We start from the raw sequence: 18,614 nt of genomic DNA on the forward strand, positions 1-18,614 counted from the left end.
CAAGGCCAAATAGTTTCTTTTTTTTTTTTTCTCAGCCAATTGGGCAATATAACAACAATATCTTGCCATGACGGGAGAGACATTCCTGGGATACAGGATACTCTCATTATATTGGTTTGCTTAAAATTATTTAGCATTAAAATATATTATTTTAATGCTAAGTAAAATATAAATATACATATATATTTAATTTATTTATATATACTGTATATATATATATATATATATATATATATATATATATATATATATACTTTTAATATATTTTTCCTGCAAAATCTATTAAAATATATGAATAATTTAGGAATAAATTGCTGAATTGTAAGAGATCACCCCTAGAGGGCACTGTGCTCCCGATACCTTTGTTTGTGTAGTTTTTTGTTTGTAGACTCAGTTTCCCAGAATGCACCTCGGTCAGGTGATGAGCGCGCTCACCTGAACCGAGGTAGCTCATTAGTTTCGTTATAAATAGCTTTTTGTTTTGGAAAACTGGGTCGAGTAAAGGTTATGTTAAGTGGGCACTTGTTTAGTTTAGTTTTCGTTGGCATATTGTTTGTGGAGCTATTTAAGTTTGCATTTGTGTTAGTTTGTCTCCTAGCCTGTGTGTCCCCTAGTAGGCTTAGCCTTTAGCATGGTTAGCCTCTAGTGGGTTTAGCCTTCTAGTAGGAGTAGCCGCTAGTAGGATGAGCCTCTTGAATGTGTAACCTCTTGTGTGATTAGTCTCTTGTATGTTTAGCTCTTAGTCTGTGTAACTACTAACCACTACACTACTAACCTGCTTAGATCCTAGTCTGTTTAGTCTCCCTGTCTGTTTTGTCTAACTTGGTCTTCTTGTTTGTATTGTGTCCTAGTATGTTCAGTCTGCTTGAGTCCTTGGTATGTTTAGTCTGTTTTGATATTATTTTGTGAATGTTTTGTTTGAAACATGCTCCACTTATAAAGCCAACTTCTTTTTTTTCATGTTTTGTTTTGTTTAATAAAAAGACTCCAAGTCCGTATCCTCTGCGTCTATGCCTCTCCCACCTTCAAGCCCACAGACCAACACCACACTAATCATGACAAAAATAATCTTGCATTAAAATGTATTTTTAATATATTTAAAATGTATTTTTAATGCAAAATATTTTTAATTAAAATATAGTCACAATTATTTAATATATTTAAAATATTTTTATTGAAAAAATATTTTTGGCATTAAAAATATTTTTAAATATATTAAAAATACATTTTAATGGAGAATTTTTAATATATTTAAAATGTTTTTTTAATGAAAAATATTTTTATTAGAATAGTCACAATTATTTAATATATTTAAAATATTTTTATTTAAAAATATTTTGGGCATTAAAAATATATTTTAAATATAAAATACATTTTAATGCAAGATTATTAAAAACTAACATTTCAAAAAAAAATTTTTGAAATTTGCTAATTTTTTTCATTAAATACAAATTAATTCTAGCATCATATCAGTTGCTTAAAGTATGTTATTTATACAAAAAACATATAGCAGAATACTGATGATATCTCAAATAACTATCATACATATCAGTATTATTGCATTATATCCTTATAGCCTTATTTTAGAGCTGGGTTTCCTTCAGGCTTACAATCCTTTATGTTCCTTTTGGCAAACTGGATAAATTAAAGATGGTTCCATCAGCAAGGGTGTTCCTTGGAAAAAAAAAAAAAAACACCATCACTTTGATAAATGCGTTATGCAGACCGGTGAAGACCTGTGGTATTTGCTCCTAATGCCGTCAGCCAGAAGAATAGATTAGAAGTCATTTGAATAACTGGTACTCAGTACTTCATTTTTTTTTATATAGATTTATTTTGTTCCAGTATGCCTGTGTATACCATAATAAATATGGTGTGATGCTGAAATGTCTTCCAAGTATTGTGACGTGACATTACTTTATATTTTCCTTCCAAAGAGCCAGAATGTAGTCATAAGCAGAAGTTCTCCAGGCTTACTGAAATCCTTTTTTTTTTTTTGGCTCACATTTTTCCCAGGTTTTGTCTCTCATTTTCAGTGCAGTTCCTGTACCTGAGCAGATCAGAAGAATATTTCTTGTTTGTTAAACCACACAGAGATCTATCAAGCAGTGAGAAACAGGTACAGATGTTAACAGATGTTCAGGCTGGTGATTAGTATACTGGTGAGGTTGGAACAGACGAGGAGGGAAATGAGGTTGCTGCTAAAGTTGTTACTTATTAATAACACATTTTAAAATTGTACCTTTAGGCACTTTGCAGCTCGTCACAGTAAAACAATTGTTCCCATTTCTTTCATTCATATTTTATCATTTAATTTTATTTAATATGAAGAAATGAGGGCGGGACTTTTCAAGACTTTTGCACATTACTTGAAGGTCTGTGGTCCGGTCTTGAGTTTTGACTCTGTATTGACTTAAAATTATATTTAGCCACTGCTGCTGACGCACATATTCATTTCATACTCCATGTTTAAATCACGGTGCTGCTGTTCTACCCACTTCTAAACTTTTCTATTTCTATATTCAGTTCTATATTTTTATACCACATACTGTAATTTACAGTTTGATTTCATACATTCTATAAAACCTGTGTAGTTTATACTGTATATCTCTCTTAAATCTATAGATTTGTAAATTTGCATCCTAATTTGTATTTTATTTTTATGGAAAAATTCTATCGTTAGTTTAATTGTACTCTAGTGAATTATTATTTTGTCTTGTGAAATGACAGTCGTGTAAGTATTTCACTGTGTATTGTTTACATGACAAATGAAATTTCAATAGAATTTGATTTTGAATTTGGTCTCAATAACTAAATTCAGTAGTGCATTATTTATTTATTTTTTTTGTTTGACATAATTCCTTCTCGCTGAATCTTTGGCTCGATATGACTGACGCCAACCAGATGGAGTTCAAGCTTGGTCTTCAAAAGGTCTTGCTTTCAGTTGAGTTCTACTGTATCTTGAGTAAAGACCGGGTCTCCTCTTGATTTCTGTTAGTCCTGATCTCTTGGCCTTATGTTGCGGTGTTTACTTTAGCCCTAGTCCCAACGTCACACTGAACAACTAACACGACACGTTTTACAAATACACTATTTGTGTGTGTGTGTGTGTGTAGGTTTTCTCTATATAATCCTAAAGCACCTGGTAGACAAACACAACCTGTACTTCGCATACCTTCCCGCCCGCCTCGACCGACAGGTGCACCTGGGAGCTGTCAATCAAGCCCTGGCTGCGCCGATCATCTGTCTGTTCTGGCTCTACTTCTTCTCAATCTTCAGGGCAGGTAACGCATCGAACCCATGCGTGGAGTAACTGTTTAATTCTAATGAACCTGTATTAGGAGTGTAACTATATCGCGATTGTACTCCTCTTCAGGATTCACGGATGTGATTTCTCTCTTCACGTTGGTGGTTCTGTGTGTGACCATCTTCATCTGCATCAGTTACACCTGCTTTGGCCACTTCAAGTACCTCAGTCCTCATAACTATGTTGTAAGATGATTTTGAACGTGCATGTTTTCACTCCTCATTCCCTGTGACTTGCTTTTGTTTCTCGCGAAACAATCCTTTACACTAAGAGGTAGTTTATGGTTAGGATTTATTGGAGCTGCAGTGTATAAGTAGGTAATGCAGCCCGGGAAAATGTAACTGTTTCCCGTCCTTATAATCTGCGCGGAGACGACATTACGTAAGGACGTGTTTTGTACTGAGGAAAAGTCAGTCTGTCTAAATACCGTGTGTTAATGCTTGCTAGTTGAGTGTAATTTCCAAACGTAATGAATGTCATATGCTTGGGATTGGCTCTGGATCCGCTCTGGATTGACCTTTGATCAGGATAAAGCCGTTGCTTAGAAATGAACGATAACTTTACCGTTTGTTGAGATGAGGGCAGATATGTGTTTATTTTTATATGCGGGGATGTCGTTCCAGGGCCACCGTACATTACTAACAAGAAAAACACATCGGTTTGCAATGCTATTTCCAGAGATCCTGACTGTGTGTGTGTGTGTGTGTGCGCACATTTCTCACATGCTAAATAGGTCAAGGATGAAAATGAAGACTCTGATGAAACTGCAGAAAATTCCACTGGTGCTGTAAGTTCATTCTTACATGAGTTCAGCTGTTGTCTCTTTCTCTCTTACACACACACACACACAGACGCACTTACACACACGCACTCACACACACACACACACCCATACACACTCACGAACGCCCATACACACACAGTCACACACACTCATACACACAGTCACACACCGACACACACTCACGAACGCACATACACACACACACACTCACACACCCATACACACACTCACGAACGCCCAGACACACACACAAACTCACACACCCATACACACACTCACGAACGCCCAGACACACACAGTCACACACACCGATACACACAGTCACACACCCACACACACTCACGAACACCCATACACAGTCACACACAGTCACACACCCATACACACACTCACGAACGCACATACACACACACACTCACACACCCATACACACACTCACGAACGCCCAGACACACACAGTCACACACACTCATACACACAGTCATGAACACTCATACACAGTCACATAACACCCATACACACTCAGATACTCATATACACACACACACACTCTCACACATCCATACACACACAGTCACACACACCCATACACACAGACACACACCCACACACACTCACGAACGCCCATACACAGTCACACACACTCACGAATGCACATACACACACAGTCACACACCCATACACACAGACACACACCCACACACACTCACGAACGCCCATACACAGTCAGATACTCATATACACACACACTCTCACACACCCATACACACACAGTCACACACACCCATACACACTCACGAATGCCCATACACAGTCACACACCCCCATACACAGTCACGCCCATACACACACACACACACACACACTTTCACACACACACTGTCTCACACACACACACACACACACACACACACACACACACACACACACACACACACACACACAAACACACACACTGTCACACACACACACACACACACACACACACACACACACACACAAACACACACACTGTCACACACACCCATACAAACTCACGCACACACACACACATATACACCTGTACACAGTCACATTTACCCACACTCACACATGCACACCTATACAGATTCATACACACCCATACACACACCCACACACACCCATACATACAGTACTCAGACACATACTCACACACCCATATACACCAATACACACCCTGACACACCCTTAAACACCCATACAAACTCATGTACACCCATGCACACACATACACACATATAAACATATACACATATAAACACTCATAAACACACACCTCCACACAAACCCCACACACACTCACACACACACACAAATTGCTCTTTTCTTGCTATAAGATAAGAATCCCTATGAGGAAAAATGCTCATATAAGAACTAAGATTTTACTTTTGCTAAAATAAATCTCCCCAAGAGAGACAAATTCCACTTCTGACTCCTAAGTTTCTCTTTTGCAGGTGTACCTTCCCCAAGTTTTGTACCCTGAAGATGCCTCCAAGTCTCCCGCAGAAGTCAGTCACCACCAGTCATATGGCGCTATGGACGCGAACCCAGCTGTTCCCAACACGCAAGAATATCTGGACGCTTGATGCACGGACGTCAATCAAAAAGCGGTCCAACACTCACGACTTTCTGCACTTATTAATGTACGAGGCGGGACCGCCGGTGTGAGTAAATGAGATGGCAGGGTGGGGGTGGGCGGGGGCGGTTCTGTGACTGAGCAGAAACCTCAAGCAGTCCTGACGATAACAATTAAACTTGTTACAGTTTTATTTCCAGATGTTGTGTGTGGTTTATTAAGTCAATTATTGATCAGTTACTGAAACGTGAGATCCGAGAAATCCCGAAGTTGGGACATCCATGACAAAATGTCATCATGCAATCCGATTAATCGGAAAACTTGTTTTTGGTTTTAGAGCTGTCACACCCCAGTCAGTGAGCGCATTACAGTGCTTTATGGCACTAGAATTAATTCAGGCATGGTGGGATGAAATGCTGGAGTTAAATATATATCTACCCTGGGGGGTTTTCAGTAACAAAGCCGTTTCAACAAAGCCCTAAACCCTTAATTAAGAAGTATGCTTTACTCAGTGCTCCACCGAACGGCATAATCTAAACGTTGCACAAGCTTTTTGGCGCCGTGTCCAAGGAGAGAAAGCCAAATGAATTCCGGCTGTTTGTGTAAAGAGACTTTCACCGCACGGGTTCTTAGGCTCGACAGCTGCGTTAGAAACGTCTGATTACATTTTCGTATCAGTGTGATGAACGATGATAGAATTGTTAGTATGTTGTATAATAACAAACAGATCAAAATCAAAGATATTGTTAGAAAAATGTCAAATGACAGTACTTGTTGGGGTTCGAGATCCTGCTTTTAAAATTGCTTGTGTTCTGAGTCGATGCTTTTAATTTTTTTTTTTAAACCTGATGTTTTGACAAAGACAAAGACTGTATCTGGGTTTCATCCATGTTGTTGTTATTTTCATTGTGCGTGTGTGTGTGTGTGTGTGTGTGTGTGACTCACTTCTTTATTATTTTATCGTGCATGAAGTTCTGAAAGTGCTCATTTGAAATACACTCTGTAGAGGGCACTGTTTTTCTACGATGCCTTTCAGAGATGAAGGTTTTTAAAAAAATGTTTTCTTTTTTTTTACGGGAATAGTTTCAGAGTTTTCAGAGCTCTAACGATTGTGCAACAAGTTTAATGAACATGCTTAATTTTGCAAGAAAAAAAAACATACGTATTAGTATTCTTGTCATAATAATGAAAGGGAAAATACGTTTTATAATGTTATATAATCTTCCAGAACTGCTGATTCACTGTCTCTGTAAACACTTTCAGGACCAATGTTTTACTTTCAGGAAGGACATCAGGATTTGATTATCGTTTTTAAGTCTGCTATCTGCCTCGTCTCAGTAGCTGTGGCATCTACTGTAAAGGTATTATGAAGTTTGGGTGCCCATGTTACCATCAGATTCCTGTTCTTGATTGACAGGAGCGGATCCTGATGTGTGCTCTTCTGCTTTTGTAGCTCACCCACCTTTAGGTGTGATGCTTTTTCTGACCGTCCCTATTAGTACCAGGGCGTTTCAACCACAGAACTGACTCTGATTTGGAGTTTTGTCTTTTTGTTTCTTCATTCTGATGTTTGTTTGATCATTAACTAATCATTAATGTGGTGACATAGTGGTTAGCACTGTCGCCTTGCACCTCCGGGGTCTGGGTTCGATTTCCGCCTCGGGTCTGTGTGCATGGTGGGTCTCCCTCAGGTACTCCCGGTTTCCTCCTACAGTCCAAAGAAAGACATGCAGATTAGTTTAATTGGTGTTCCCCATATTGTCCGTAGTGTTTGTGCTTTTGTGCCTTATAATAGCCTAGTCTACTTGAAGTCCCCTTCAACCCTGTATACAGGATAAGCAGTATAGAAGATGATTGAATGAAGATGAATATACTGCCACCACAGGATTTCCTTTTTAGATGACTGCATGAATGCGCAGGTGTGAAGATGTTCCAAGATGCTAAAAATTGAGGCGTATTCTGATTATACACTATACATTTTATATATTGTGTATTGCTTGTTTGAGCAATATTGTATGTTTTTCAAGAGAAAATTAATAATAAAAGAAAGTCTTGGAGATATTGAAGTGATGACACCCTTCCCTTGATACTGAGACAGACATAAGAGAAGAGGGAGTTGATAAGCGGAGCGAATTAGTCTCGGTGCCAGTGCATGAGGAAAGATCATGGGAACCAGATGCATTATCCAGAGAGCAGTAGTGGGAGTGACCTGGCCTTGCTGTTCTTCTGGATCGTATCGACATGCTCCATTTGCAATCCTTCCCCTGAGCTGTGCTTCTCCTCAGCACCGTGTGCCCTGGTTATGGTCGCTTCCGAACCACAGGGCATGTGCCCCGTCATAGACTTCGGTTCACCTCGGTTGTAAAGTGTGCACCCTTTCGACGGTCCTGCTCCAGCTGGCTACGGACTACAATTGCCGAAATCTTGTAGCTGAGTAATTGTTTTTACAGTGTGGGTGTGTTGTTTGGACGGTTTGCAGATTGCAGCGTGGGATTTTTCAAAATGACCAAAACACATTTTGACCATATGTCTAATAATACCTTTCTCTTCCCGAATTTTTCCACGCCATACACATGCATGCCAATATACGGCTAGAATATGGTTAATTTTAGCATCCTGTGACCAGCGTTAATGTTCCTTCCTGTGTTCTGTAGCCACATCCAGAGAGTCTGAGTGGCATTTAATATCACAATGAACTCATCATGTTTAGAGGAAAATATACTGTGCGTTCATGAATTTGCTTTTATGGAGCATGGGCAAACCCCTCACACCCACATGTTTGGCAGATATCTTTGTCCTCAGCAGAGGGTCCGATAGTGTTAGTTCTTAATATTCTTGTTTATAGGCCAGGTCCAAGAAGGCACACTTTGTAGCTTTGTTCACATTAATTTTGAGATTCCATCTGTTGCTAAAAATATGCTAAATCTTTTCAATTCATTGCAAGACTAATGCATTTTTGATTTGTATCCATCTGTTTTTGTGTCTTTGGCCAAAATGTTCAATAAAATTGATGCAAAGCAGAACAAAGCTGTGCACTTTTTTTCCCCCTGTAAATTAGCATTTCCTTAAACTCTTATGTATACACATGTGCATTGCAGACTCTTCAAAAAGCTGCCAAAGAAGGAAAAAAGAAATTAATGAATGTATTTGTACCATATTCATCCCTCCATTTATCCTTTGCAATCCAACTATGGACCATGGAGGCCAATGTTAAACATTGTATTTTTTCCCATTCACGACTAACATTCACACGTGCATTTCCACACTATAGGCAATTTGGAAGTATAGGCACCAATTAGCCTGATCTGCATATCTTTGGACCGTGGGTGGAAACTGGAGTACCTGGAGAAAACCCACCAAGCACGGGGAGAACATGCAAACTCCTTGCACACAGACACAAAGGCTGGAATGGAACTCAGACCCTGGAGGTGCTAGATGACAATGCTAACCACTTTGCCAGCATGCCGCCATGTACTTTATATCTTTATGCATATGTTAGAATTATGTACATACATTCACTATTGTTCTGTCAGACGTATGTGCAAAAATTTACTCAGTTTTTGCTCAAACTTTGTTCTGTATGCATTATACCCTGATCAGCCGTAGCAATAACGTTGATTATCAATCATATGCCATTAATCCAACTGGTGAAAGGATCAAGGGCATCCAAGGGTCACCCGTTCCAACGGGACCAAAAGCTAGTCCATTTGGACTAACTATAACTCCACAAAAAAGCTGATATAGCACAAATCACTGAAAAGAGTCATTGCTGGTCATGACGGAAAGGCACCAGAACACTAAGTGCACAAGCACCCTGCTGTCACACCACAGAGCACCCCCAGTGGTGTTGTGGAGTCATGGCCTCAGGGGCCAGAGCTGCCCTGGTGGCACAAAATGGACCTACACAGTATCTGGACTGGATATGATGTTTTGCGTTATTTTGTCAAAATGTTTATGTGGAGAAATGTCTGTTCTTTCTATTGAGGCCTTGGAATGAACACCAAAAGCAAATATGCCCAAATCAGGCTCAGTAGTTTCACAGTCTGGTTTGGCATAGTGTGCACGTTGAGAAACATTGCACAAAAAGTTATCATCATTTGTCTTCCTCAATTCCAACAGATCCAGTCATTTAGATGCAGGATGAGAGCCTAGTTCTACTGTATAATCACACTTCTCTCACCCAGCTCATGCCCTCTTCTACCTCTGGCAAGGATTCTTAAAATCAGGCATTAAGTGATGTTGACTTTGCCTAACTTACAACACTAAATATCGGTTCGATTCAGTTCAATTATGTTCATATAGGATTTTTAAGAACGGACATGGTCACAAAGCATATTTATGGAATTCTGCATGTGAAGATATTTAATGGGCAAACCCATTGGACAAAAAAAAAAAAAAAAAAACATGACAGGAACCAGACTCAAAGGAAAAAAAAAATTTCTGAGTGACACAGAATAATGTACTGTAAGTCCTAATTAATTAACAGCTTTATAATGAATGACAGGATGCTACCTTCACCATATTTCCATCCATGAAATTTCTGCCCTGCAAAATCTGCACTGTTCAGTGCTAGTATTATAAACTGGGATGCATCTAAGAGCAACAACGGCTGAACCAGGAAACTTACAGAAAGGGTCCGCCAAGTTAATGTCACCTATGATCTGTTGAATCACTCACTACGGAGTTCCAAACTGCATCTGGAGGCAACATCAACATCACATTCCACACGTTTCTTGAAAGCCTTCCCAGAAAAGTGAAAGTGGTTATGGTGGAGATCAGCACCATGTTAATACCCATAGTTTTAGAATTAGATGTCCAACAAGCTTATATACAGTAGGTGTCATGGTCTAGTGTCCTCAAATTTGATCTTTATGCTCCCTAGTAAATTCAAAACTTTTTTCTGATCAGTCTCACACAATGGGTTTTCTAATGGACACACATCTGTTTAGTTATGATCTATTATAAGTGGGGAAATGTACTTACTTTCATTACCTTTTCTCTGCCCACATTTCTCAACACATGGCTCAGCACAATCAGTCCAGGTTTTAATAATGCATTGTATGGTTCTTAACCCAGTTCCAGTAATTGTAATATTTTCTTTGCTTGATGCAAGTCAATAATTTGACCTCTCTGGAATGGGAAAACTTTTTCGGCCAGGCAGCGTATAATTCCGAACAAGAATTGTATTGGTTTTTATTTTCTTTACTCTGTATATAAGAGGTATCACATATAGCAGTGAAACTGATTTATGGTTTATTATTTTTCACATTTATTTTGGTCTTCAAAAGAACTCTTAAAAGTGTAAAAATATGTACTGTATTTGTATTTGGTACGGGACAAAAGAAAATGTTCTGTTTTAGTCTTGTATATCTTTCACTGTTTCTTATGGCAGCCTTTTATCTCTAAGTTATGAAAAGTGAGTCTGCACATTGTTAAAGTTTCTCTCTCTCTCTCTCTCTGTGATGTCTCCTCAAGCCTGTTTTTCATCGTGCAAAAGGTGGCAGGCTATTTAAATCCTGGAAGTACATGCAACTTACTGCCTTTCCTATGAACGTATCTGTCAGTCACAGACTAAAACGGATTTTCTTATGATGTCACTATAAACAGTTCTGTGCAAAAGTTTTGATAAAGAAAATGAAATTATGTAGATTAAATTGAAGAAACGAGAACAAATGTTTTACTGCAGGAACCTGCAAAGTCGAAAGATACAGTACAATTTAAAAACTGGTTGTTTATGTAACAGCCTCAGCAGCGACCTCATTTCCCCTCTCGTCTGTTTGTAAATGAGTATACTGGTGAGTACTGGAGTATTAGTATACTGGTGATGCTGACACTCAGCAGTCAGCATTACCAGTATACTAATCACTGGCCTGATCATCCGTCATCATCTGCACCTGTTTCTCACTGGTCCATCAGTGATTCATGTGTCACTGTGTGGCTAAACAACAAAAAACATTACTCTGAAACTGCTCAGGTACATGGACTGGACTGAAAAAGAGAGACAAAAACTTTGCAAAAGTGAGAGCCTAAAAGGTCCCTCAGGAAGCCTGGAAAACTATTCTTTAACATTGCAGATATCTGCATAACATGATGAAGTGAAGGGTGGCTCTTTGGCACTAAGTTGAATGGTTCAGATACAAGGTTAAGGGTTTTGTCCACTGATCTCGTGTAACGGTGTGCATAAGGTTTACTTATGCTATGTTTTATAATCCTGTATAGTTTGTGATATTCTCTACATTTCGTTTCCGTCCATCTCTTAATAAAATAACTCACCGAATCGCTTCTAGCTGTCCATGTGCGCACAGAATTTTGTGAAGGCCTGGAGTTCTGTCCTGAGTGTATTGTGCCTTGTGCCAAAGGTTGTCTGAGATCAAAGAGACAGATCTCAGCAGATCAAAGGGTTTGTCATATTAAAGTAAAGTTTCCAAATGAATACTGATCAAATTATTTTGATTTACATTCAGTGGGTTGTTTGTCATATATTGCAGCTGGAATCCTGTTTTTCCTAAAAGAATTTGTTCTTCCTAAAGTGCGTGATGCCTTTATTTTTAAACTATGATGCTGTTGATATACATACAGTATAAATTGCATTTATTATTTTAAATAAATCGGTTTTAGCTGTATTGTTAGACAACACCTGCATTACATCTAGGCTTACGAAATCATTGTCTGATTTGTTTAAACGTCATCAGTTTTAAAAATCATGTTAGTTCACGTAGTAACACACACCACTGTTCCCTGAAATCAGAGCCTATGCATAAAGAAAATCCAGGAATTCCTGTATCCTCAAGTATAGGCATTATCCTCAAAATTGCCGGTCTGCATTTTAACCTCATAGTCGCTGGTTTAAATCCAACATGCTGGTGTAAAGGGCCAAAACAATAACCCATCCGGGGTGAAGCAGCATGCATCAAATACAAGCCAGTCATTTCGCTCTAGAATTTCAAATAAACCACGGACACATGACGCAGCGAGATTTACTGCTTTCTCCTAGCGTGTACATGGTGCGTGCAACCAATCAGTATTTGGCTCTCCTCATTTCCACAGAGAAAGTGTATTGAATCCAGATATCCATGCACGGATAAAACATGAAATGAGTATAATCTGCTTTCAATTGTTTCAGATGGTGTAGAACCAATGGATTTGATGCAGAACACAGGTGAAACAGCACTATTAAAAAACCCACTGAACTTTACACGGGTAGTAAAAATAGTCGGCTTAATTTGATACCCCCTCGTGTGCTTTATAGCGGTTGGGTTCTCACATTCATAAGAAGTTCTCAGATTAGCCTGTTAACCCAATCATTTACAATATTTATTGAAGCTAAGTTAAAAGTGTAGGGGTTTTCATGGTTTATGGTTCAGGTCTTTGGTGTACTTAGGCGTTCGGGGCCCCAGAGGAGAACATGTTCGTATAAAACCCCCCAAAGATTTGTGCATCATTTACAAGCAGTAACTTGTAACACAATGGACAATATTGTTTTGCCACTGCTAGGGGCCGAACCATGCTAGAGGCATGGTTTTCCCACGAACCTTTGCAGAAAAAAAAACCTTTTTAAATGGTCATTTAATTCTGTAGAATAAGTATTCTTAAATGATTATTTTCTAATTTGTGTGTTCTTTCAAGAGACAATAGAAAAACTTACCACTATTGTGATTATAGTGGAAGGAGATGATCTAGCTTACCAAAAGATTTATTTTATAGGTTTTGCCAGACCACAGCTTTTGCATAACTGCACATTCTCATATATAGTAAGGAGAATTTTTTCTGCAAATACTGGAAGCACGGTTTATTTGAGTTGTTTCAGGTGTATAAATATGACTATTATAAATTTTGTGAACCTTTCAGGATGTTGAAAAATCTTTACAAGTACAAATTTTAACAAGTTGGTGAAACTGCTAATTAAACACCCATCCTGCTCCCTGATGCCTGTATTCGTAGGAAGGACTTTATATAACGGCTTAATACCATCCAAGGGCAGAACCTTGGGTTCACCAAAAGGGGGGTTGTTAAGATCTATGTAGGGTGTCTTAGGATGAGCAAATTAAATAAAGGTACATAGCAAAACAGCATGCAATACATATTCTGATAAGGGCAGTTAAATATCATCATTCAGTTTCTACAACAAAACAAGATATTGGCGCTAAAAAATGTCTTATGTACAATAGGTGAAAAAGTGAATTTTCAGGTAAGATCATATGACACTATTTTTCATAATACTTAATGCTTCTTATCTCCCGATCCATGCTTCGTTTTTTTGTAAACATGCATAAACAATTATACAGTATTAAAAAAAACACATTTGCTAAATAAAATACAATTTCATGCCCTTTTATGTAGTGTCTGTAACTTAAAATACACAATTGCTAAATTAAAATTTTGTAATATACCAATTTGTTGTTACAGTATTTATAAACAGTATACCTCTTGTTGGAAATTTCTTCATTAATTAATTAATTTATTTATTTATTTCTGCTGCTTTTTTTGACCAACCAACCACTTAAAATACTGGGTTGGTCTTCAACTCTTTTCATTGTGTTGCTCATGCCTGAAGATACTGTTGCATGCAGAGGATAGTTTGGATCCAACCAAGTTTCACATAGTGGCGGAAGGGAATGTTATTCTTTGCTTGCCAATTACATTGAGTCAAAAAAGCCAACCACTTTATGATGTTTTAAAACAGTTCCATCCATCCATCTAGGAACCTCTGTAGTCCAACTAGGGACCGTGAAGGCCAATGGTGACCATTGTATTTATTCTCATTTTTACATCCGTGGCAGGACCTCCGGTCAACATTTACACACACTACAGGAAATTTGGAAACACCTAATCTGCCTGTGGGAGGAAAAGTACCCGGAGGAAACCCACTTAGCATGGGAAGACCATGCAAACAGATCCTAAGGCGGGAATCGAACCCGGACCCCGGAGGTGCAAGTGACAGTGGTAACCGTTAAGCCACCATTGGAGTTACAACCCAACAGCTCCCCCAACCTTGGGGAATTACATATATGATCCTATCCTATGGGATCCCAGTGTTTTGCAAGATTAGGGGTTTGTTTTACTAATCTTCTTATCCTACTCGAATAACAGTGCTTATTTTCCCCTTTACACTGTGAACTCATATTTGTATGGGGAAAATATACCTAGACTAAAGATATTCAATCCCAGTTGTTGTTGTTTTTTTCACTTCACATACCACACATTTCATGTTGTCATAGATACATTTCCTTGGGCAACTTTTTTGTTCACATCAGAAGTCAATATAAAATAATCCAATTTAAAACATTGAACTAAGACTGAACTGATTTATTTAACTTCTAATTAACTGTATCACTATTCCAGTGGGTCAAAATTTGACATACACCAAGCTGACCATCTTAATAAATATTCGAAGAGGTTCCAGATATCAGCGCAAGATCTTCTAGAAGCTCAATCAACCAAAATTCAGAAAAAAATATCATGGATCTTTAACAAGTCTGGCTCCATTGGTAAGTTTTGGTCTTGCTTTCCTGGGAAGGTCTCCATGAGAGCCAGTTTCATCATGATGCTAAGTACTGTATGTTTTTGTTGTCAATAAATCACTTAACTAAAAACAGTATAATACACTGTACAACATTATAAATCAGAACGTACTGACTGGTACTGTGTCGACAATTATGGAACAAAAGAAAGATAATAAAGTGAAATCATATTTGTCATTTTTCTTAAGCACACATAAATAACTGCTGTAGAGCAAGATTCAAAAAATGTCTCAACATTGTGGCAAATGTGGCAACATCCCTTAAGAAAATACTCAGCCAAAAAAACAGTGCTGGTTATGATCTTTATTGTGTTATACGTATAATACAGAAGATGTGTGTGAGAAGAAGCTACTTCTTAAGTTTATGCAACATAGAGGTGACCTAACATCAGTCGTTTTTGTGCTATTTTTCAATGTACTATCTCGCTTCAAACAATAATCATTTAAAATGCTTAAATAAATGCATTTAGGTTTTTAGTAAAAGCTAACCATGCTAAATCCATGTTGCAGTATCTTAACATTTTTGCATTTTCGAACAATCCACAGGTTTGACTGTTTATGTGAAATCTAAATTGGCCAAGTTTCACCTGATTGACAGTTAAAATCATTGAAAGATTTAAATTTTAAAAAGTTACAGACACTACATAAAAGGGCATGAAATTGTATTTTATTTAGCAAATGTGTTTTTTTTATCTGATTAAATACTGTATAATTGTTTATGCATGTTCACAAAAAAACGAAGCATGGATCGGGAGATAAGAAGCATTAAGTATTATGAAAAATAGTGTCATATGATCTTACCTGAAAATTCTTTTTTTCACCTATTGTATCACAAATGTTTTAATATACTGACTTAATAATAAAATTATATGAACATGTATTACAAAGTCTTTTTATAAGAGTACATAAGACTTTTTCACAGTTTCAATGATGAAGATTTTTCATTGCATTAAAGCTTTGTGATGAGGTCCATTCTTATCTTAATTATAAAAATAAACAGATTTGAGTCCTCCAAGGCAGACATGTGCCACCTGTCCACTAAAAAAAATGAAAAATGCAAAAAGTAAAGCTACAAAACATTTTTTAAGTAATAAATATTACTTACCAAAGTCACAGGTGTCATTATAGTTATTTTCCTTAACGACATCATTCATGACTGTATCAATGTCCCTGTTATATTTGAATTGGGGATCCTGGTATTGAGATGCTGTATAGTTTTTAATGTATTTATTTTGCTGTTATTCTCTCTGGCTCTATAACTGGCATGCATTCTGCGCTTTTCAATAGACTGAGCACGTCTATGCTTTAAGGTACTGTGCAAGTTTGGTCAAATTCTAATAAATGGTTTAGGAGGAGTTGTAAATAACAGGTTTGACCCTCCCCTTTTTTTCATTGAAAAAGAAAAAAAATTATTCTTTTTTTTAAACGAAATAACTAGTGCACACCTTTGCTTCTTACTAAAGTTTGGTCAAAATTCCCTTTATTAGTTTCAAAGGAATTGCACATGGATTTATTGTGTGTCAGACTATGTGATATGATAATACATTGCAACAAATTGGTTAAATTCAGTGCTAGACTGTGAAACATCCTTTCATCCATGGCATTTACTCCTGTGAAAGACTCATGATGCAACATTTATCTGTTTAACTTTAAAGACACTGAAAGCTGGTCTTAAAAGAGTTCACGTTTCGGGATTTTGGTCCAAATTTTCAGCAGTGCCAAGTACATGTCATGTTACGCGATAAGAACAAGAATTTTAACTCAAGGATTTCTATCAATGTTTGAATTTTGTTTCCTGTAACTGGATTACTGTTGCAGCCTCATGATAACATTAAGACTTTAAGTGTCTGTGCTCATTTAAAGAGAACATTTTTGTGCCAGAGAGAAAAAGCAATTACATGGCTTTAATCAGATCAAATGTAATACAAAGACTTTCATCTGTGATGTGACGAATCATACAACAATAAGATTTAAGTCCTCAGTGGTATAATTTCCTGCTTATTGGTTTTCATTGAAGAAATCAATTGTTTGATCTCGTCAATGAAAAACAAAGAGTAACTGCTTTCTAAAAATTATATCCTGAATTTACATTAGACGTGAACACGAGCCAGCATTAAAAGCTACAGTATCTACACCATTACACTGCATTCTTGTGAAATTTGGTTTAAAATAAAATGCAAGCCCGAAAAAAAAAATTCCACATAAATAACATGAGGAATAGCATGTAAAATAAAATTTACATACTAAATTAAGTTAAAAAAAATTCTAGAATTCGAACATTAAAAAAAAACTAAAAGAAAAGTAGGATTTAATTTTTTTGTGCAAAATAACAGAACACAATTATGAAAATAAAAACTCCCTTTATTTCTCCATATAATCCTCTGCTACACTCATGCACATATCCCAGAGTTTCACTAGGTCTTAGACACCATACCATTAAGGAGGAAAGCTTCCTCAGGACTCCCCAGAGCCATGATTGGTCTTCCCGCTTCAAGTCTGAAACGCTGGCCTCCCAGGAACTCCTTTAATGTCCCAAATATATAGAAAAGACTTGGAGCAAGGTAATAACTCCTAGCTGAGTTCCTGTGATGTACAAGTGGTGTTGGTGAATGATTGCGTGTACAGCTCTCACAGATAGAAATTGGTGACATGTTATCTGTTGATTTTTAAGGATCAGACGTTTCACTCACTGAATGTTTACTGGAATGACTGCAGTTTGACTTACAGCTCAGAACAAGAGTTATTAAATATTTTAGTCTTGCATTCAGCAAAGAGTCAGGACAACATTTATCAACAAAATTCCTGATGGGGTTTAGGACAGATTTTTTATTTTATATGTATTGTATTTCAATGCTGTAAATAGATTTATAATCCATACAGTATACTATATGGCCTCACATTCCAGATTTTGTCACACTTTGCTACTACAATAACCAGAGGCGCTGCTTGTCAACAGGCAAGGCCGGCAACCGCTTGGGGCCCCAGCCCAGTAGGGGGCCCGTGACAAACCTATTTATTATTTATGAGATAATGGTGATGAATGCTGTTTGGAGGGGCCCCATGCAAATTTTTGCCCAGGGCCCTAACCGACTAAAGAATCGCCTCTGATAATAACCTCCACTCTTTTGGAAGGGCTTTCCTGTATATTTTTGAAAGTGTTGCTGTGGGGGCTTTGTGATCATTTCCATTCCTGATGCTGAAAAAGGAGGTCTGGGGTGCAATTGGGGTTTTAGCACTATGTCCAGGACACTTGAGTTGTTTGGCACCAATCTTAACACACCATGTCTTCATGGAGCTCAAGGGCATTGACATGCTGGAAGAGTACTTTGTGTAAAAAAAATATATATATAAATATATATGTATATATACACTACTGTTCAAAAGTTTGGGGTCCATGATTGTTCCT

At 37.6% G+C, this 18,614-nt stretch overlaps 1 protein-coding gene across 1 annotated transcript in view; it reads left to right on the forward strand.

Moving 5' to 3' along the window:
• tmem63a (transmembrane protein 63A) overlaps nt 1–14,010 on the forward strand; it is a 37,444-nt gene extending 23,434 nt beyond the window's left edge. Inside the window, exons 20-23 of the mRNA XM_053508352.1 lie at nt 3,117–3,284; nt 3,377–3,492; nt 4,041–4,094; nt 5,567–14,010. Of these exons, the coding sequence (XP_053364327.1) occupies nt 3,117–3,284; nt 3,377–3,492; nt 4,041–4,094; nt 5,567–5,698 (470 nt within the window). The 3' untranslated portion in view covers nt 5,699–14,010. The remainder of the gene's footprint in view (nt 1–3,116; nt 3,285–3,376; nt 3,493–4,040; nt 4,095–5,566) is intronic.
• The last annotated feature ends 4,604 nt before the right edge of the window (nt 14,011–18,614 follow it).

The sequence above is a fragment of the Clarias gariepinus genome, chromosome 12 (assembly GCF_024256425.1).
Source record: "Clarias gariepinus isolate MV-2021 ecotype Netherlands chromosome 12, CGAR_prim_01v2, whole genome shotgun sequence".
NCBI classification, from domain to species: Eukaryota; Metazoa; Chordata; class Actinopteri; order Siluriformes; family Clariidae; genus Clarias; species Clarias gariepinus.